Genomic DNA, 23,607 nt, shown 5'->3' on the forward strand with positions numbered 1-23,607 from the left:
ATATTTTGTAATTTTATATATTGGATCGGACGGATTTGAAAGGAATAAAGATGACATTACTGTTTGTTTATTAAGTTTTCTGATTTGTACATTCGGGTTACAAGACCAAATCATGGTTGACCAAAACAGAAAGCGAACATACCTTGTCATGCCTGTCATATAAAGATTACGCCGTATCCGATTGGTGTTTAAACTAGTCATGTGGTAAAGAGATTCATGTAATTATGTTAAATATTACGGAATCATGGGAGTAACCGTTCTACATCGCTGCAATCACACCACTAAAGACAAAAAATATTTATTGGATTGTGTGAGAACTGGCGTGTATACAAATTAACTTGCGCGAGAAATGTTTAATGCTTTTTGTGCTAGCTATGCGCTTCAACGGAAAAAGTTGAAATTTTGAAATATTTTCTCAAAATATCAAGAGCTATCTTAGGAACTACTGAATCAATACTAGGCTTGTTTGTACTCATTTTAATGCATTTTTCATGCTGATTCCAAATATGTTCATGAACATTTACATCTCTGAAATTTGTTTGAAACATGTCGTCTGCAATCGACACCTGCGTGAAGAGAGTTAACAATAAATTCGTACAAGACACGCAAAGGGTAATGCAATGGGTGGTGTGCATAAACATTAAATTGACACCGTATCGTCAATATTTTAATCTTCATCATAGTTTAATTTATGGCGTAATAATCACCAGTACCCAGCTGAGGCCAGAGGATGTATGTCATTATTACTTTTAGTACTTGACCCTCCTTTTGATCATCTGGAACCGAGTGGTCAGTCAACTTGTGGTCAGTTGAAGTGTGGACATTACTATTGCTTTCGCTGAGAAAAGCAGAAGAACGAGGAGTTCTTAAGAACGTTTTAAAGGTAATTATCGAATTTCATATGTACATAATTTTTCTCTTTTATGGCTCCTTTGTTTTATATTATTTGCTTTTGTTGCACTTTTCATTATAATGTTTTAATTTCATTTGTATCCGTTGAGCGACACGCGTTGTGTTTAAGAGTAAGAAAAAAAGAGCAGCAATATGCTGCACATAATAACATTTATGTGATTATTACCTTGGTGGTTTGCGTAAAAGTTTCATTCTTTGCTTTACACATGCCAAATTGCAAATATATATTTGGCCCATTTCACACTTTTCGCTACATCATATCTGCGAAATATTATTAATATGCATCATATATCATGCTCAATATTATAATGTGCTGAACGTAAAACTTAATGTAGCAGGGTTGAGACACATATGATAGCGACGACGTTGGTGATTATTAACTGTCAGTGTAATCTTTATCACTGCTGCCTTATTATTACCTTCTTCTGATGTTTCGTAATCCTTTAATGCTCTGCGCTTCAACGGAAAAAGTTGAGGTTTTGAAATATTTTCTCAAAATATCAAGAGTTATGTTAAGAACTACTGAACCAATACTAGGCTTGTTTGTACTCATTTTAATGCATTTTTCATGCTGATTCCAAATATAATCATGACAATTTACATTTCTGACATTTTTGAATTTAATTTTTGTGTGACACATGTCGTCTGCAGTCGACACCCGCGTGAATTAAGGGCGCTGGTATGAGCGTTTGGACAATACTTTTTGTGGGAAATGAGAGCACATCAGACATATCAAATTGCATTCTGAACACGAAGAATGTCCTTCTGATTTCAAATAATTTTGATTTTTTGAGATTCGCGATACAAAACCAATTTTATGACATTGTCAAAATTTGATATTTTTTAGAATTTTCGATATATAACAGTCCTCGGAGTAAACTTTATAAATATAATGATATGTACGTAAAGTGTATGTAGCTGGGATGAAGATGAAAATGTGAACCTTAAATATTGAATATACATTTTTTCCCAAATGTTTATATTCAATATTTAAGGTTCACATTTTCATTATTTTTTGGTGTTTATGGGAAAAAATTCATATCTTCAATACAAAAGGTCAAAATTTTCAATTGATCATCGGCTTTTCATTCTAGGTATATACACTTCAAGTATAAATCTTTAGATTTAAAAAGTTTACTTCGAGGACTGTTAATATCAAAAATAGCAATTTTTAATCATTTGCCATAAAACGTGTATTATATCGCGAATTTCAAAAAGTCAAAACTATTTGATATCAGAAGGACATTATTCGTATTCAGAATGCAATTCGATATGTCTGATGTGCTCTCATGTCCCACAAAAATACTGCCCAAACGCTCATACCAGAGCCCTTAAAGCAGGCGTTATAGAATCAGTTCACACAATTATAACGTAGTGAAGTCCCTTGAATGGGTAGTATACGTACCTAAATAACATCTGAATTATCTCAATTTTAAAGTTTAACCCAAAATAGTAATATTTAAAATTCTTGGGCATTACATATCAATTTAAATCTAAACCAATCGTGTCCGGTCCATTATCCCAGCAAACACAAAACATTAATCGTAATAGGTTAGACAAGGTTGCGAGAAAACGTTTAAATATCGGGTTATATAAAAGGTATATAAAGGGTATAAAACGTTTTCATAATATTCAATTGTTTTTGAAATCTTACTGCAAAATATTCTAACATAATGTTAGTTAAGTCTTGACAAAATAATTGTCAAAATATTTGCGAAAAAACGTTTTTACCAAAACCAAAACCCAAAATATAACCTCTTTTTTCTATACGTCTTTTCTGACGGGTTATTAATACCATATTTCAATGCAATTGAAGACCTGAGCGCAAGAAGACCACTTGACCCTCAACATGTACACTAAAGTTACGTATAGTTTCTTAGGGTTTTATAATGTTTAATACAATGTTCCAGGGTGAAAACATCATATCATGAAAGGTTGTGAAATATTTGTTTTGGCCCCTGAACATGTATAAAACATTACCAAATTATACAAAACTATACGCAACTTTAGTGTATACATGTTGAGGGGCCAAGTTGACTTACGGTCTTCTTGCGCTCAGGTCTTCAATTACTTTTTCTTATAGTTATTGGGTCATAATTATTCAATAATGATTAGTATTGACAGGTGACCCATTTGCACTTGTATTAATCACAGTCGATAAAATATAATCCCGGGAATATAATATGTGACCGTCCACCACAATCCAGCCGTAAAGTCGGCCCGGTCAATTTTGTTTTATTTCGTGTTTAGAAAATATGTATCATAAACTTTAAAATGATTTGACTTATCAAGAAGCGGGGTTATGGTTTGTTGAACTTTACTCTTTCATCAAAATGGTACCTTATTTCGGTTCTACATGTGTCTCTTTTCCAAATTGCTTGTAATAGATATCAATCAGTCATAATTGGCGGTCATTTCAAATCATCCCCAAGTCAACGAGGTTCAGGAATGTCCTCTCATGGTTAATTGTTGGTTATACACACCTAGACAAAATACAATGCGTTGTAACCCACCACTTGAAGAGGATTTAGCCAAAGTAAATAAAGACTAGAGCTATTTAAGAATTATATAGACATAGGTAGAAGCTTATCATCCTCTTCAACAATAGAATTATTGATTACTTTAAAATGTGTTTGACTGGTACTAGAAATGAGATACATGTAGCACTAACTAGATGTACACTGTAACTCAGAATACAATGTGCCGACTTCACGGCTGGTTTGTGGTGGACGGTCACATATCATCTGTATTAGAAATCAATCTACTAATGGAATGAAAAGACATATATAGGAATAATATTTTGTTCTTCTTGCAGAAGAGGACTAATCATGCTTTCGGTCATCGTTGTATTGTTATTGGGATTGTATGGTACTGATGCCAGTCATTTTCGAGGTGGTTCAATGAGTTGGCGACCAATCGGCTCAAATCAGGTAAATTATTATCAGAAATAATTGGGTTTTTTGTTTGTTTTTAATGGGATTCTACTAAAACTATTTTTGGTGGTTATTCATTATGTGTTCGATTCTTAAACTAAGACTTCTAGTCAATTTGAATACACTTAATATTTGAAGTTCGTTGCCATTGGTCAAACGATATGTTGTGTGGAACAAAAATAGACAGAAAATTTGCTATAATGTCACTGTTTTCCGAGTTTTAATTGTAAACCAGCGGAGTTAGCCAGTTTTTATCCGTAAGTGAGAGGGGCAAAATATTGCAAAATGTTCTGTTCTCTAGTTGAAAGTCGGGAACATATCTTTAGAGGTTTTGAACAGAGCCTTATGAAATCAGAGCGTCTCAACAAGATACTCCCTGCTAATTACATTTCACTAGTATACAAATACGATATTTAGTTCGCACTGTATAGTCGTGTGGAAAATTCTTTTCATGCTTACTCAGTCTGCCGCCTGGACAACCAATTCTTTAGAAATGCTTAGTCGCGCTAAAAGTCGATCGATACATGTAAAAATCAGCACAATTCAGAGATACACCTTTTTGCTATGAAATTAATTTTCTCGGTCAAATATAAAGCAATATTTTTTTTTTCTTCAGTAATGTCAGTTAAAAACTTGGTGCTTGGATATACATTTTTTTAAAATCCTGGTGTTAAAATTAAGCATCAAATTGTGTCTTTTAGTGTGATATTTTTGATTTTTATAGGCCTTGAATTCGCCTGCGAGCTTTTTACGGAATTCGTGTTTTAGCGTCTCAAACTAACATAGTTTGCTAAAGAAAGATATTTCCCACCTCTGTAAAGCACATCGTGTGGGTCTATATGTTATAGTTTTGTCAGAATTTCCGTTTTTGTTTTACCCTTTTTCCATTCATGATCCGAAAATGTCAAACTAAGTAAAAGTAGGCAATGATGAGTACTTTTATCTCGAGAGCAACCAGCATAAATAGTCGATATTTCCTTTGTTGTTATCCAGGTCAATTTTTCATTGAAAGCAAATTGCCCGACCAGCGATTAAATCCCCAATTGGGTGTTCTGGTTAAACATGATCAGTAGGAGCGCTATAGGTCTGGGAATTTCTTTGCTATATTGAAGTTCTGGCAACACTATAGCCATGCCGGTATTCCTATTAAACCCAGGGATATCGATCCACAATGCTAGTACTAGCCTTTAGATTTCTCGTGTTGATTTAGAAATTTTTTCAGCCGACATTGAAAGATGGTGAAATCAAAACGGAAATTCTGACAAAACTATGATATATAGCTTACGGTGATGTGCTTTAGAAAGTTGGGAAAATCCTTCATTAGCGAACTATATTACTTTGAAAAGCTAAAAGGTTGATCCAAGAAAAAGCTCGCGGCCCGAGCTGAAGCCTATAAAAATCGAATATCTTACACTAAATGACTGAATTTCAGGCCTAAGTTTAACACCAGGATTTAAAAAAAATCAGTATCAAGCATTATAGTTTTTCCAGCCATTTACTGAAAAAATGAAAATTATTGCTTTTCATTTGGCTGAGAAAAAATTTTACACTGAAAAGGTGTAACTCAAAATTTTGCTCACTTCAACACCAATTTCGATCGTTTGTATTGCCTCATTAAATGACTGAGTGAGCCTTGCAGAACAAAAAAGAATCTGTTGTGCAGGTAGCTGACTGTACTTTGATGCACGTGAAATAGAAAAATCGCCCCGAAATCTCCGTGTAGAAGCTACGTAATCTCTCTCATTTACATAACAAGGAACAACGTTAGTAAGAGCCAACGCCCTTAATATCAATTGAGTTGATACCGGGTTTCTATTGTCCAAAAAGTAAATGAAACGGTACAAGCCTCAAGAGTGCCAACTTTCCAGCCTAGATACAAGAGACTTTCTACAAATAATTAACAATATTTCAAAAGTTGTAACTGTATTTCTGGTTTTTTTGCTGTCATAAGCAATATAAATAAATAAAATAAATGAAAGGCTCTCGCACTTCTTCGGAAATTGGCTCAAGTTCCTTGGGGAATTAGTCAAGATTAAAATTTATCCATGTAAATTCTGTTCTGTCTATCATCAAAGTAACAGGTGTATTGTCAGTTCTTCTGTGGAGAACTGGACAGACGGGGCTTCCTGTTAAAACTGTTGTATGAAATTTTGTCTTCTACAGATTGAACTTCTCTATCGCGTTGGTTTCAAATATGATCATACGGAACCGGGATTTGACCCGTGTACCCCGGATGCACAGCGAGATCAAACAGTTCTTGACACCAGTGGAAAGTTAATATGCAGTAGGTAAGTGATTAGGGAATGAAATTGATAAATGTGACCAGATCCAACAAAACCCGGAACAAGTCGCCAGACATGTTTTTGAGTAAATAATATGCCTCGAAAGATGACATTCCCATAATAAATAACAATAATAAACGTGTTTGACTGTGGGACTAAGTGGACTTTCAAATCCTCGAAATTACTTATTAAAAAAAGGTTTATTTAATCAAAAAATAACAGTTGAACTATATTATAATCCCTATTCAATACTGTGTAAAGCAAGAAACTAATTGGCCCATTACTAAGAAGAAGCAATTTGGCAAAAAAGTCAAGGTATCCATATCTTAAAAAGTATTGATGCTATTTATATAATTTTGGTATCATTTTGCTTATTGTCTAGTGCTTACATTTTTATTCAATTTGTAAGTGCTCTCTAGCAAAGTCATAGTTCATTGAATCTACAACCGTATGACAAAACAGGCGAAAATAGTAACTTTTCGCACAAGATTTGCAATTTAAAGAGAATTTGTCATTGGTCATTAAAATGAAGCTAGTATGGACAATTATATAAATGTGCCCTTTCATTTAATGACATAAAATATGAAAAATATTGTTAGGAACACTTGAGGTTTTGACTTTTAAAACCTACATTTTGGTCACAAATTGTGCTGGGATAGGTCGTTTTCAACAGATTAACCACATTCGCTTTGCTATAAACATTGAATTGCGTCATCTGTTGACCTAGTGAAAAAAAGGTGTTTTTAAGGGGAAGTGTCATATGGAAAGGTTTCTACACAAAAACGATTCGCTAATAAAGCATCTACGCACAGTTTCCACCTCGATACACCTGAGCACACATATTCGTCCAAGAGCTTCCAGGCAGGGAACAGCAAGCAGTGAATTGTCTCCACGCAGTCTGTGATTACACTAAACGGTTGAGTGCATAGTATCATATGAGCTGTGGAGCTTCTAGCTGTAAAATGGGCCTATGTAATTGTTTTTTGTCGAAACCGCAAGTGTTCCCTTCATCCAATCAGAATTTTTTTATATCAATACGAAAGCTAACACTTCCCCTAAAAACATTTTTCGTCATTACGTCAACGCAATTCAATGTTATCATGGTTATAGCAAGGCGAATGTAATTAATCTGTTGTAAACTACCTATCCAAGCACATTTTTTGACCAGGGTGACGGTGTATGTTCTTGCAATTAAACTATGGGTTTGTCGCAATAGTGACCCAATCCACACCAGAGCCTTTGCTGCCATTGATCCTAATAAATTAAGCATAATGTAAAATAGGACCACTGTGCATATTAGACTCAAAATTAAAAAGAAAACCATTGTTTGCATGACATGTTATAGAAATTGTTAAAATGAATCGAACATTTTTATGTCAATTGATTATAATTTGTGAGTAAAATATTGGAAAATACCATAATTTGTCACTTTCATTTTTTATTGTTCAATTTTTTATTTTCTTACGTACACAAGCCCAGGATTTTTACCCCATCCCTCTGTGGACGGCCCCTAAGGGGCAACTTTAATTTTCCGTCAAATATCGGCCCTGTGTCATCATCTATAGACGAGTTGAAATTTGTTTGTATTTGGTATGAGACAAATACTGTCGGGGGGGGGGGGCAATGAAGTGTACATGCATGAAGTTTATTGTTTTGCATTAACTTTGGTTTCAAAGCCAAAAATACCAATATCTTTATAAAACCTACTCACTACATAATATCACAAAGCAATCAACAAATGGTTTGCCAGTTGGGTTTTGAAAATATATAATGTATGTACACTTTAGACAAAATTTTCAATAATTTGTTTGTGTTTATTTTATGTGTTTTTTTTTCTCATCGAGAAATAAGAATGAAGTTATTGATAGGTAACGAGAAACAAACAAGCAAACAGAAATAAGAAGGAACAAGGTAAAATACCGAGTTTATAAGAATAATCATGATAGAATTTTGATAGATCCAGGACTTTTTCAATCGTTTTTCTTGTTTTCCTACAGCTGTTCTCCTGATCAAGCACAGAGAAAGCTCGATTGGATATGTGATGATTATGACATAGATCAAGATTTTGCTTTGGGACATAGAAGCATGATCTATGACATCCCCGACACACCATATTTTACTATTAGGTAAGTGATATTTATTTATTTATAATATTCGAACAGGAAAAGCCCAATATTGCTCAGAGGATATTCAAGGGATGCCAACCGAATATGACGGGACAGTGCAGGAGGAAAACCGGAGCACCCGAAGAAAAACCTGTGAGGACGATCATGGATCGGCAACCAATCTCACATGTGTGTAACGCGGGGAGAAGCAGTTGTGAGAAACGAGAGAGTAGACCACTACACTAACCCGTCCTCCCATTTCTTCTGTCCTTTATTGTTGTGAAAGCACAATAACAATTTAACAGGCCTGTGTTTTTGAGAAATGGGATAAAATGTGAACATTTTTGATGCGGTCAATAGGTTAGATTTAGGTCAAGTCACAAAACATTAAAGTCGTATTTTGACTCGATTAAACCTCCTTATTTTAAAAGAGTTTTATTCATTATGCCATTAATCAACGCATTGGCATATTTCCCCATCACACACCCGTATTATAAAACATTGAACACTTACCAAAATAATGCCTCAATATGATCTTAATGTTACCACACGTATAATAACAATAAAGGATGGCCTTAAGGGTAGATTAGTTATTGTTGGTCGATGCAGCCAAAAATTTTCTTCGATTTTCATTATCTAAATCTGAAAAATAACACTTTGATGATTATGCATAAGTTCATTCTACAAATCATATACTTTTAAAACATTATTGTTGTTGATGAGCTATGTACGTTTTACAAAAGTGTTGTTGTTTCAGCCCACTTTACAACATAACTCAAAAACCACATGACCTACAAAAGTATATCTGTAATATCCTTCTACAAACTCGCTATGGAATTCAATTCAATTTTTGCCAAAGTTCACTACCATTCGTAAGATGCTGTGAACTATCAAATCGCGACAGTTTAAAATAAAGTTATAGCTTTAAGTGATTGGGTATGAACGTTTGGACAGTATTTATTGTGGGACATTAGAGCACATCAGACATATCGAATTGCATTCTGAATACTAAGAATGTCCTTCTGATATCAAATAATTTTGATTTTTTGAAATTCGCAATGTAATACATATTTTATGGCAAATGATTAAAAATTGATATTTTTGATATTTAATAGTACTCGAAGTAAACTTTATAAATCTGATGATTTATATTTAAAGTGTATGTAGGTGGGATGAAAAGCCGACGATCAATTGAAATTTTTTCCCCAAAACACAAAAAAAAATTAGGTCTTTTGGGAATAAAAATCCATATCTTCAATATGAAAGGTCAAAATTTTCAATTGACCGTCGGCTTTTCCTCCCTGCTACATACACTTTAAGAATATATCAATAGATTTATAAAATTTACTACGAGGACTGTTATATATCAAAAATGTGAAAAATATCAAATTTTAATAATTTGTCATAAAATTTGTATTATATCGTGAATTTCAAAAAATGAAAAGTATTTGATATCTGAAAGACATTCTTCGTATTCAGAATGCAATTCGATATGTCTGATGTGCTCTCATGTCCCACAAAAAAATACTGTCGAGACGCTCAAAACGCTCATTCCAGATCCCTTAAGTGCAGTCTGTAGCAGACATATCATATCTGATATCGTATATTGTTCAGCTGGTTTTGTGATTAAAAAGCTATTGACCCAGTTGAATGCATAGTCTAATGTCAGCATCAGAAACAATCGTGAGAGTTAATATGCAACCCTCGTCTTACTGAAGCAAAAAAAGCTAAAATTGAAGACCGAATTAAAAAGACTAGTTTGCGTCTGACGGCAGGGTAAAGGAGCGACGTGATTGGTAACTGACCTGCGCAGTACAGCATTTTGGTCTGGTTGACAGTTCGTCATACGCAAACTAGTCTTTTTAATTCGGTCTTCAATTATAGAAGAGCTTACAAGTGGTGGTTTGCAACCCCTTAATTCCTATATATTAAACATTCTCTCCACATAATATTGCTATGACGTCATAATGTTATGCTCTCACAAATTGGGAAATTATGGCTATGTACAAAAAGTGGTTTCTGCTCATCCCCCCTCGTAGTTCTGGGGGACTTTAAAACATGATCTCCTCTTGTTGCTACTTGGATAAAGGAAGATAAAAAGTTAAGTTTGATTGAACTTTGAAATAACGCAAAAAATTATGCGAGAAGAGACACAATATGCCCCCTGACAACAACAAAAATGTTCTGAAAACATTATAAACGTGTTTTAAACGCATTTTGGTCAAAGCATTCAAAATAATATTTTAACGTTGGTTATATTATAGAGGTCATGAAAATGTTTCGTGGTAACAAAACACATTACAACAACATTTTGAAAATGTTGTCAAAACGTTATCGCAAAATACATGTTGACAAAATAACGAGACAACAAAACAAAAGCACAAAACACTTGAAGTTTTTAACAATGTTTTCAAGATGCTATAAAGGACTCGGATCGCAATGTTTGCACATTATTTTTGTGGGACCTGAGAGCACATCATAAAAAAATCATATTTTAAGTGTGGTATCTTAATTACGTAATGGGAGTAATATATTTAATATTTTTCATTGTATACCTCAATCAAAAATATTTGTACAAATGATGAAGTTCAAGTCGGGCTGTCCGGGCAATTCCCACTTGGTCCAATCCCATTTGGTCCAATCCCACTTAGTCCAATCCCATTTGGTCCAAATCCCACTTTTTCCAGACCCAGTTAGTCCAATCTCACTTAGTCCATATCCCACTTGGGCCATGTCCCACTTAGTCCATGTTCCACTTAGCCATGTCCCACTTAGGTCATTCCCACTAGGGTCATGTCCCACTTAGGCCATGTCCCACTTAGGCCATGTCCCACTAGGTCCATGTCCCACTAGGGCCATGTCCCATTTAAATATTTTGGGCATTCAAAGATTCATGAAGACTAACCCCTTTCGGTCTAATAACTCTTTGGACAAAGGGGCCACTACTAACAAACACTGTAAATTCTAATGCCGCTGTCATGCTTAATAGAGGCCGTCAGCCTTTCGCCATCTTGTGGGTACAAATGATCTGCGTGTTCACGCGTCGTACACTACGCGCAGGGCGCAGCTTGCCACGCAGCTGTTATCACGCATCAACGCGGTGATTTTGCTGATCACGCATGGATGAGATCGAACGACCATCACAGCGTGTACCCACAAGATGGCGGCATATGACGTCACGCTGACGGCCTCTATTCAATCGCGTTTGGTCACAATTGTCCTGTTCTTTATTTCTTAAAATTCCATAGTTACGAACATTGCTGCTGGATTAGTTTGCAAAGCCCCATAAATCCGACAGGGGGAGCTAAAGGATGGAAGATGCTAACGACCGTCAATCTCATTCCGCGCCGTGATGGAACCATTAACTCCTCCCCGCAACCAGCGCTAATTCCACTAGAGAAATTCTACAAGGGTTGCCAGTATAAATTGCGTATTGCAGGTAAGGCAGCTACGCTGACCTTTTTATCTATTTGCATTGGCACTTTTAAGTGCTTTAAAAAGCCTTAATGTACGATTTTTTTTCAGAATATACCTTTATTTTTTTTCAAAACCGATTTTTTGGCATATTTGTAATACTTACGCATGTTTCAACTTAGATCTATGAGCAAACTGTCAAATTCACCCATTGGGAGTAAAACGGGATGATTTTCTGTTGGTCCGACATAATTATTATCATAATTTTTCAGATTATGATAGAGGTTAAGTTTATGATGTTGTTTCTTTGCAGATTTCCAATGTTTTTCAAGAAAAAAAGAAAAATCTAAAAATTTAAAAAGATTGTACATTAAGGTTGGTCTAAACCCTGGAATTATGGAAACTTTCGGGCCTCATAACTTCTAAATTGTTGGTCTAAAGTATATAAAAGTATACATATTTAGAATGGCAAAGACTTGATAAGTTCATCTGAGAGGTCAAATTTGGGCCAAAATGGCACTTTTGGCCCAAAATCCCCAAAATAATGGTTTTTGAAACTAATTTTAAAAACTAGATAAAATATCTGGGACCCGTTTTTTCATTTTTTTGAATTTCGACTAACTTTGAGAAATTTGCGCCAAAAATGGTCAAAAAATGCTGATTAAAAAAAAAAATCATAAAAAGCCCGATTTTGGCACAAATTTCAAATATTTTTGGTGAAATTGGTCAAAATTCAAAAAAATGAAAAAACGGGTCCTAGATATTTTGATCTAGTTTTAAAAAATTAGTTTCAAAAAACTTTTGGCCCAAGAATTTTTTTGTTACGGTGCACAAAAAGAAGTGGAACAAAAACCGTTATTTTTGGGATTTTGGGCCAAAAGTGCCATTTTGGCCCAAATTTGACCTCACAGATGAACTTATCAAGTCTTTGCCATTCTAAATATGTATACTTTTATATACTTTAGACCAACAATTTAGAAGTTATGAGGCCCGAAAGTTTCCATAATTCCAGGGTTCAGACCAACCTTAAGGCTTTAATTCGTTTGTGATTTCTGGGCAACTCATACAATAAAGAAGATAAAAACCAGAATCATAGAATCTAGGTTTAAGCCGGCCAAGTAACAACGTTAGTGGGGTTTGGTTAAATTCTAAGCTTTTTATCGGGTGCCAGAAATGACCTTTGACCCCAAATCTGTGACACCCCAGAAGACATCATTCAATGGCTATGCATGTGTGCAAATGACATAATCTAGCAGATATGAATTTTTTTTTCAGTAGCTGCATTTAATGCATTATTCTGGTGTTTATAATTTCACAAGGATTATTATTATCGAGTTTGAGCTAAATCCAAGGATTTTAGTAATTTGAACTTTTGACTCCTGTAACTTGATCCCTCGGTCACAAATGTCATTAAATGCATTTTTCTCGGGTTTAGAGTGTCACAATGATATTACCATCGAATTTGAGCCCAATTGAAGCATGTCGGAGATTTAACCTTTGACCTCCATAACGTGACTCCTAGGTCACGGATGGGGTAAACTGTACTTGTTTTGTCTTTAGGATGTCACAAGAATTATTCATGGTGAATTTCAATCGGAGCTTGTTTGTAGATTTTAATATTTGACCTTGAACTTTGACCTATGGGGTCGAGACTATCATAGACCTCCCCTACCATTAATTAGCATTTTATCGAGTGCCACAAATGACCCTTGATTACCTTTGACCCCAAATCTGTGACCATCAGTAAACATCAGTCAATGGCCATGAATGTGTGCAAGTGACATCGTCTAGCTATTTCACACATCTAAAGTTCTTTAGATTTTGACCGTAAATGACCCCTTAATAACCTTCGACCCCTTATCTGTGAACATCACATATGCACCGACCAAAGTCGAGTCACATGACCTAACCATGTCACCGTCGCATGTTGTTTTAGAGCGAAATTACGTTTTAATTATAGTAGCTAGGTGAAAGGTTACAGCCAGGTCAAAGTCAAATGGACAGTTTTAGCTTATATGGTTGAAATCTGTCTATCCCTGGATGCAGCTAGATGCAGTTTAAGCGGATGAAGAGGCCGGTTGCAAGAAGAAGGGGAATTGCTGAAAGCCAGAGCAAGCTTGTAATGAGAGTTCCGAAACAAGACCAGTTTTACTAGTGCACTCTGAACAAGTGTCAGATAATACAATTATTTGTACAACACTTCTTTAAGGGCGTACTACACCCATGTATTGGTTTGATTGCTCTAAAAAAATATTTTTTCATTTATAGCTAGGCAATATATGCACGGATCATGTGAAATAAAGAAAAAAATAAAATAATAATAAAAAAAGGTGCTTTTAAACCATTGTATAGTAAGTCATGTTAGCCTTATATATTTTTTGTTTACATGTATCCTGGTAACTCAGATGCGTGTTTCATAACAAACCATAAATTGTCCATAATTTATTCTTTTCAACATGTTCAAGTAGGGGGCATGAATAGAATACATTAAATCCTTTGTTATACCATCTATAGAAATGTACTCACTGATTATAACACTGAATAAATTAAATAGGCCTAATCTCTTCCACATAGACAATTTAATAGTACACCATGTAATCTTCTATAATGTGGTGTTAGGAAAAGAGATTAAAAAAGGCTATAAGGTCATCAAAGGTCAGGTTATAGGTCAATTGGTTCAGGTCAAATTCAGGCATCAACATGTGGTAGTCTGTGATATCATACATGTCATAATGAGGCATCAATTTTGATATTTTGTCTGTTACTGGATATATAATGGAAATATGTGAGGTGGATATAATAAAATACCTTGGGATGTAAATGGTGAGTACAATTTAGATTGCCTAGTTGAGATGAATTGGGCAAATAAATATAAAATAGTTACCAAAATCACAAAAATGAAGCTTACGGAAAACTACCTAATATGGTGGTATGGGTGACAAAAATACAATCTTTTTCAACATTGCTGTAGTGTGGTTGTGGTAACCTGTTACCTATGGCTTAATTAAGTTTCAGTGAAATAGTGTTGCAAGTTCAAAATACAAAATATAGCTCAACATTGAAAATAGAAGCATTTTAACCGGTTCGTTTTTTGATAGTTGTGGAGCACCAAGTTCATGAAGTCATAAAAGAGATCAGGGACCGCTTATTCCCATTTTACATATCAACAATATTTCCCTAATGTGTTAGCAACACATATCCAAAATTTTAACGAAATCCGTTGATAGTAAGCTTTCCAAAATGAAGTGAATTTAAAACATCAGTGATGTACCACCTTTTGGCTTATATCATTAGAAGCATGTACGCTTCATTGATACTGATGCCACCAATTTAACGAGAAGATTTGCCCCTTCATTTTGCATACCACTTTGTCCAATTTCTTTTTCTCATTTCTTCACAAAATGCAAAAAAATGCAAAAAAAAATGCATGGGTGTAGTACCCCCTTAACACATGCAAGTCATGTATTAAACCCTAGAGAAAATACAGTGTTCACGGTATGAGGAAATTACAGCGACATGCTTTTTGCACTGGTATTATTTGTCAATAGTAGACTAGTCGGGGCTATTTGGTGTCGACATGTCTACTACTAAAAAAGCTGAGTCATGCAACCAAAGGGAAAACACAGTGTTGCCAGTATGGACATGTTTGTTTCACTGGTGTTCATTGTTTTTCAGTCAGCGATCCTGATAATGATATCATCCGATGCCGATATGCTGACATTAGAAAAGACGAATGCCCAGGAGATGGCAACATGAAAGCGTGTGGGCCTCAAACAGATGGCCTGACTATACAGGTACGCCAATTGAACATTTATAACAATAAAAATTACATATTCAGTACGGTTTGCGAATTGTGATGCCTCGTTTGTCCTAGCCAAAAATGTGTTGGGGTGTTGCCCTTTCAATTAAAAAATGTAACCTATAAGCCCATTAAAAATGTTGAGTCGCTATATCCTTATTTTATGTGATATGTGATATATGGTATAATTTTGAGTTCAGCCAATAGTGGATGTGTGTAGTTGTCACGATAAAACGTGCTATGATCAGGTCACAGTGGCAGTATTTGGATTAGGCTAGAGGCACGATTTAGTTGAAAAAGTTAACTTAAGATTTGGTGCTACATATGGGCGGGGAAATCGTTACAAATTCGGAAATCACGTTAAACGAACGTTACATTTTTGTTAACATAAAGGGCAAACGTATTGAAAAGACAACGTTTTATATTTAAAGGATGAATTACATTTCTGTCACTTGAAACCCTCTTCCTTCATCGAGACCCTTCTTTCAAGTTCTCGGTGTCCTTTATATTTTTTTATGATAATTGTTTATTAGATTAATAAATGGGAATAAAGCTTAAAGGTCTAAACTACTCCCTATTCCAAAAAAAATATATTATTCTGTTTTGCCAACTGAAACATAGCTAAATCCTAATCCTTTAGTTCTAACTAGCAATAAAAGTCAAATTTTAATATTTAGCTGATTTTTGGAAATAAGGGCCAAAAACATGTGTTTTTAGGGTGTTGTTCGTATGCTGTGACAATCAAGCCCTGTACCAAGACTTGTACTAAGACTAATTTTAGTTTATGCATTCCAAATTTTGGAAACGACATGTTTCATTCTTATAACCAACCATTTAATTAAAAGTAACACAAAAAAGTGAAAATTAGAGCAAAATTTCGGCATAATACACAATATTTTGAATGCTTAGACTTGTTCCAAGTCTGTGATTTTTGTGACTCGATTGTCAGTAAACATGCCGAAAATGCATGTTTTTGGCTCTTTTTGTCAAAAAATTAGTAAAATAGTTAGGACTAAAAGAATGATTAGGATTGAGCTATGTTTCATTTGGCAGAACTTGATATATTTTTTTAATCTCAAAAATTAGTGCTGTATTTTTTCTGGAATTGGGGAGTAAGTGTAATCATTTTGGTTGTGTTTCGTAAACTACAGAAGAAAGATTGTAGTCTTTACTATGATACGTCAGACGTTGGAGAAGGCTATCATGCAGTCAACGTCATAATAGAAGACTACGCCAGACCATACAACAGAAAGAGCAAAGCTCTCAGCAAGGTGTCGTTGCTATTTCTCTTACTCGTTGAACAAGAAACTGAAGTTTGTTTGAAACCAATCATCGTCGACCCACCATCTTGTATAACGGTGCGACCGGGAGAACACTTCGAGATGATCGTTCGTGCTGAAGCTGGAGATGCATCAAAACCGTAAGTGTTTCTAGATCTGCTTCTTTCTTGAACTTATTGAACATTTGCTGAATATGTAATATATTTTGACGAATACATCTAATGCTACTGGCTTTGTATTAACTCCCCATACTACCAGTGGTGTAGAGTGAGATATCCTGTGTGTGTGTGTGGGGGGGGGGGCAACCATGACCGGGCCAGACCCTCAAAGTCGACCATGGAGGAGAGGGGGTCAGAAGCCCACTATAACTGTGTATTCAGTAAAATCCATTATTGTTATTTTGCACCTGTGAAATTTTATTATCCTAAGGAATGGACTTTAATTATGTCATGACATTTCCTGTCATATTTAGATACTTTGTAGTAAAAATTGCATGTTCCTGGGCTTTTGGCCCGAGAATCCATTTTCTATGTACATTGTACTTTCGTGTGCATATAAGTGTGTACGTTAGAATTTCCTAATATTGCGAGGGCACTCACTTTATATTGTTTATGTTTGTAATTATTTTGGTATCACTGGATAAAAGGAGAACCGCAGCTATTCTATCGTGACGATGATACCAAAATCAATAGTATGACGTTTAATATAGAAATAGAAAATTTAGTGGCTGCAAATAATAGTAAAATATATGTTTTGTCGTGTTTATCATGCATGTATTATAATTATAACTATGCGGATTGTTATTATTTATCCGATTCTAGAATTTCTAAAATAAGAACTCAAAAGCCTTACGGTATGCAGTCATCAGAATTAGTAAACGACCCTGAATCTCCGCTCCGCAAGATGATCACCCTATCCTGGGATCCAACTACGGCAAATATTGGGAAACATCCAGTTTGTTTCAGCGCGCTGGACCGAAACAGGTATATTTTACCGTAAAGATTCGCCTAATAGCGCTATGGATTCACTTGACATAATTCGTGTTTGGATTTCAGAGAAATGTTAACATGAGATGCAATTCATTGCATTGTTATATCTTGTTAAAATATAGTTGATCTTGTGATGCTATCCCGTTTATGTCAGCGGAATATAATGCAAAAACACTTTTATAACTTTCATATATGCTATTTCAACGACTTATCGATCATTAGTTTGTGCAGTGTTTGCCTTTAATATTCAGCCATTTATGAATTATATATTTTCCAGTTTTACCAGCGGCATGTCTTGCACATTTGTGTACGTTGAAGAAAATCCAATTGAAGTCAGCCCAGATACAAGCAATCCTGCACCTAACGGAGCCATTGAAGCAGGGCATGCATTTGAAGTGCGCTTCAACAGCCAAGTGAGTTTAGATTAATATAATTTTTGACGCTAATCAGAATATTGTGCCTGGTATGTTAGGAACACTATCATCAAGCAAATAAAAACAGCCGTGTCTATACACACGATATTCAAATTCGCGGGCGCCGAAATTGTCTGGTGCAATGACGCCCCGGTGATACAATGAAGGTTGGCGACAGTTAAGTACAAATAACCATGACGTCATTGCTCTAGACAATTTCGGCGCGGGAATTTTGAATATCGCGTGTTGAGAGACATCTGTTTTTATTCTGCTTTTATGGTCAATATGGGTTTGTTTTAAATAACCACATGTGATTCGTGGTTGCCGATAAGGCATAATGTTCTGCTTGCCGAAGACCTCCTTTAAAATACAAATAAGATTACATATAACATGATGCAAGCTTATTTGGAAATTGTTTTGTATGCTGGCGAATCCTAGATAACTACGATTCGTATATTCCACACAACAACAACAACAACAACAACAACAAACCGCCTCGATACCATTATGCAGAGTAAAATGAAAGGGGTCATCGGTTATTAGCAGGGCACCGATAGTGCTAAAGGACCATGTTATATGAGGAGCCTAGGAATGATACGAAATCATCCACCATTTGGGCTTCGTCAATATGAGAAACAGAGCAATATAGGTTGTAACCAAAATATGTAAACTATTACCTAAGCTTTCTTTTAATAAAAATCGATGGTCTACGAGCGAATACAATGGCCAATTGTGTAAAGTAGTCCTAAACCGGGCCACTTCTGTGTCTTTGGGTAGAACAGGTGACTGAATTGAGTAGAATCATGAACCATCTGGTCAGTGTTCTTGAGATGGGTAATTCTAAACAATGGCGCATTTAATTTTAAGTGTTGTTATTTATAAATTTGTATTTACCAAATGTCAAGTGAAAGAGAAACATGAAAAACCTTTGCTATTGTTTTGAAATCCGAAATCTTTGACGATAAACATGAAAGGTACAAACTTGATACGTGCGAACATGGCAAAAAGTGGCCCATCAACTCGGGCGATGATTAAGTAAAATCGGGCATAGCGTTTGAACCTAAACTAGTAAAGAAACTGCCCAGTACACTTCCAAGATTTTACAGATTTTATTATTTTTGGGAAATCAACAATGCAATAATTATTGCTAACCATGAAAGTGCATTTTATGCGATGCAAGCTTGATACGTGCGAAAATGTCAAAAGTGGCCCAACTCGTTTTCTGGACATTTTTTTCTGTTGACCAAGATGTAACTTTGTTGCCATGATCACTTTTCTAAAAAGAAAATGTGCAATTGTATAGTTTTTATTGTTACAGTCTGTATAACGTATAACTCTCCGATTCCAATATCAAGACTTACTAATGAGTTTAATGGTTTTGAATTTTTCCCTTGTTTGTTGAAATTATACCGCAGAGGTGATCATTTTAAACTTTGTTTTGCTTATAGTCTCTCTCTCTCTAGGTGCCATATCCTAAGACGTTGGCGATCATGTCATGCCACAATTCTCTGTTATAAGCCATCTCCAGAAGCTCTGTCGCTTTATGTTCAGCTCCCCTTTCTTTTAGCCAGTCTTTCAGATTTGATAACCACATCACTCTCTTCCTGCCTCTGCTCCTTGTTCCTTCTATTCTTCCTGTCAATACTAGGTTCTCGAAACCATCCTTTCTGAGGATATGACCAAGGAATTTGAGCTGCTTAACTCTGATTTCACGTAACAGCTTCCTGTTCACATTTGCTCTACTTAGGACATCGTCATTAGACACTTTCTCAGTCCACGGGATCTTCATCATTCTTCTAAGGAACCACATCTCGCAGCTCTCCAATCTTCTTTTAATGTCTGTTGTTATTGACCATGCTTCACTTCCATACATTAATACAGGGATGACATAGCAGTTGAGTACCCGAATTCTGGTCTCTATACTGAGGGCACTGTTTTTAGGATCTTGTCTAATTTTGAGAACGCAGACTTAGCCAGTGCAATCCTTCTCTTAACCTCCTTAATACATCTGGCATCTTCTGTGATTAGACTGCCAAGGTAGTTGAAGGAGGAAACCTGCTTAATTCTTTGATCTTTCACCTTCAATATGCATGTTGGGCTTTCAGTCTTTGATACCACCATACATTCTGTCTTCTTGCAATTTAACGATAAACCTTTCCTCTCACTTTCCTGAACCACCACATCAAGAAGCCTTTGCAGATCCTCCTCAGACTCAGCTAATAGGACAGTGTCATCTGCATATCTTATGTTCGTGATGTTATGTCCACCTATACCGAGACCATTTTCCTTTTCTAGCTCCCTTAGGATCAGCTCACTGTAATAATTAAAGAGATCTGGTGACATCACACATCCCTGTCTGACTCCTCTCTTAATGCTTGTATATTCACTACAATCTCCATCCACCCTTATGCACGCTGTTTGGTTCCAATAAAGGTTCTGCAACAGTCGTAGATCCTTTCCATGCAGGTCTAGCTTACCAAGATCTTCAAAAAGCTGATCATGTCTCACCTTGTCAAAGGCTTTTGAGTAGTCAATGAAACACATGAAAACATCCTTCTGCATCTCTACCGCTCTCTCTGTTATCATTCTCAAGACATAAATCGCATTCCTGGTACCAGCATCTTCTACAAAGCCGAACTGCTCTTTACCAATCTCAGGTTTTATTCTACTTCTTGCACGGAGTAACAGGATTCTTAGAATTATCTTTGTAATATGGCTCATAAGGCTAATTGTACGGTGTTGTTCACAATCCACAGCGCCAGGTTTCTTGGGAAGAGCAATAAAGATTGATTTGTTCAGGTCTTCCGGAAATATCCCATCATCATACATTCTGTTGATGACTCCTGCCAGTTTCTCAATTCCATAATCCTTATGCTTATAGTACTTGATCAAATTTTATTTCCCTCAGATCAAGCGACCAAATAGCGCAGCATACATCCGGCTTATTGATCCAATAAGTAATGATGTCGTCTTCGAAATCCTTGCAAGAAGCAGGACAGTGTCATTTAGTGATGGGTCTAGCTTGATTTTTATTCCACCAAGGGACTCGTTGTTTGATGACACGCCTACAGGCCAGACAAAGGAATTTATTTTGAGACTTGACCAAGGAGTAGCTTTACCTGAGTCGGGACTTGGATGTGGATCTAATGCGGCTGAGTGGCGCATAGATGTTACAGGTAAATGCCTAGGCCTCTCTACTGTATTACACATAGACATGAGCTTAATTTGTGGTTTACGCATTTGTCAAGTAAAGCTTGAATTGGTTTACAGAAAGATTTAACATCGCACGCTAGGCTCTCTTCGTCAATGTTAAAAGACGTGTTTGAATGCTTACCAATCATATCGTTGCTGAGTGGGAAAAACTTCAGATGTAATTCTAAAAGTCATTAACAAATAGCCTCCGGTACTGATAGGCTGGTCGAGTTTCCAAATCGCCAACCGAATCCCGTAGAGCCTATACGCACGCGTACAAGGCGACTTGTCAGTACGCTTGCAGCGCAACAGCCTTAAAGCACTAACACCACACTACTATACTCAAGATTGTCGAAGTGTTTGTACAAATAATCACAACGAGTACTAAGCACTGTAAATAGTGCGTAAGGCGACAAAAAAGACTCTTTTCTACACCAAATGACCCCAAAAATCACCAAAATCTATAAATATTTTGAAATTTGGAGGAATACCTAAAAAAATAGTTGTTGATATTTTTGAAATTTGACAATTTTTGAAAAATTTGGCATTCATTTGTAAAAATTGGTTTACCAATTCTTGTAAAATATGGGTTGGTCGGGCACGTAGAATATGGTTTTCTTTTTTCATCGCTTGGAAAAAAAACCCACGAGTTTCTAATACTGACTAACCTGTGATAACAATAAACGGTGCCACTATGCGAATGGATATTCCCATTCAAACTAATTGACACCTTTTTTTAGAATAATTACTCGTCACTCTGCCAAAATCACTATGATATGTAATTTTAATCTTATTGTTGTCTCTTTTGCCTTTATAAAACCAGATGCTATACCTCCAACACAAGCTCCGATCTGCAGCCGTGGTCCTCTAGAGCTGTTTGTACCTATCGATGATGTCACAGACATTGAGGAGTGCTCTCTCACGCTACCGGACGAAACTGTTCACGTGACCAGTGATCTTAAAATGATCCCTTACCAGTTATGCTGCCCAAATACTTGTGATATAGAGACGATTTCTTGAGCGACTTCGTACTAGTATTTGTTGGGATGCAGGCTGTATGTTTAAAAGCAACGGTAGTGGTGATGTAAATTGTAAAGAAATAGAAATAGGAGAGATCTCCATTGTAACAATATGAACATTATTTTAAATATATTTTTCAGCTTTAAATCTTATCGCTATATGAATATAATTTGAATACAAACACGGAGTACTGCCTTCCGTCTCAAGTCAGTAGACAGGTTTATTAAATCAACGGTAACGCGGTACGTGAATGCACGATGTCACGTGATACCAAGGTAACCAATTGGCACTCTTGAACACTAAATGGACATCTTGTGGGATAGGCTTTTACGACGGGAGTTCATAACAATTAGTTTGTTTTTAGCGGGTTCACCGTCGGACAAGTTTATTTCTGTCAAGCTTTCGTCAGGAATAGCTCTGACTTCTTCAGGACAAAGTACCTAAACATGAGACACGTAGGCCGCCTTTGCCTACTGATGGCTCTGAAAAGAGCCGTTTACTGAAGACTGCCCTTTGTAAATGGAACTCACTCGTTCACGTACCGCGTTCAGTCGCAGACACCCATATTTATATAGCGACGTATAATCCATTAAAGCCTTGGTATTCAGTACGGTAGTTGCTATCAAAGACGCTTGCGGACGCTTGAGGGGCAAGCACCAATAGTGCGAACTGGTGACAGCGAAGGCGTCAGCCCGAGTCACTAACTCGAATATGATAATGCTATCATATGTTGGTGGCTCGGGGGCAATATTCAGTTTCCCAGGCTGTGTCACAGATAACATTTTATTGTTGTAGGGTTAGTGTTACTCTTTTATTTGTAGAGTTTTATTACAATAATATTAACACTTCTTGCGTATCGTAGATCATTGCAAAATCACACTATTTTTAATATATATTTGACTTGACTTTACATCAAAAAGTTGTCTTTTTTGCAACATGTGATTTAAATATTAATCTGATTATATTGACTTGGTAAAGTCTCAATATCTTGAAATTTGAAAGAGAAGGACCGTATTTACATTAAATACATTGCAACATTGACAAAACAAAAACTTTAAGAAACTTTTGTTCATTTTGATGGTTAAAAGTAAAGTAAAAGTAACGTCGTACATTAATTAATAACTGATTTTCGAAAGTTAAAATGAGTCTTCTTGTTTCAAATAATATCGTATTGTTGATGCTGCAGTAATTACAGGTGCACCGCAGTTGATATTGAATGCACCGAACAAAAGGGAATTGAATGTCATTAAACCATTGGATTCACAAAA

At 35.8% G+C, this 23,607-nt stretch overlaps 1 protein-coding gene across 1 annotated transcript; it reads left to right on the forward strand.

Moving 5' to 3' along the window:
• The first annotated feature begins 523 nt into the window (after positions 1 to 523).
• On the forward strand, positions 524 to 23,607 carry LOC140157470 (uncharacterized). Its single transcript, XM_072180673.1, has 11 exons — positions 524 to 883; positions 3,728 to 3,842; positions 6,009 to 6,133; positions 8,125 to 8,253; positions 11,481 to 11,671; positions 15,322 to 15,440; positions 16,597 to 16,865; positions 17,547 to 17,708; positions 17,992 to 18,127; positions 21,036 to 21,303; positions 22,143 to 23,607. Exons 2-11 carry the CDS (start codon positions 3,741 to 3,743, stop codon positions 22,337 to 22,339), a joined length of 1,698 nt encoding a protein of 565 aa, XP_072036774.1. The 5' UTR covers positions 524 to 883; positions 3,728 to 3,740; the 3' UTR covers positions 22,340 to 23,607.

This window comes from Amphiura filiformis, chromosome 7, assembly GCF_039555335.1.
Source record: "Amphiura filiformis chromosome 7, Afil_fr2py, whole genome shotgun sequence".
Classification (NCBI taxonomy): domain Eukaryota; kingdom Metazoa; phylum Echinodermata; class Ophiuroidea; order Amphilepidida; family Amphiuridae; genus Amphiura; species Amphiura filiformis.

Bases quoted from the DNA above. Each gene is read 5' to 3' on its own strand.
- LOC140157470 (XM_072180673.1), top strand. From the start codon at position 3,741: ATGCTTTCGGTCATCGTTGTATTGTTATTGGGATTGTATGGTACTGAT. The intron at 6,134-8,124 runs GTAAGTGATTAG...GTTTTCCTACAG, and splicing joins GGAAAGTTAATATGCAGTAG to CTGTTCTCCTGATCAAGCAC. The intron at 16,866-17,546 runs GTAAGTGTTTCT...ATCCGATTCTAG, and splicing joins GCTGGAGATGCATCAAAACC to AATTTCTAAAATAAGAACTC.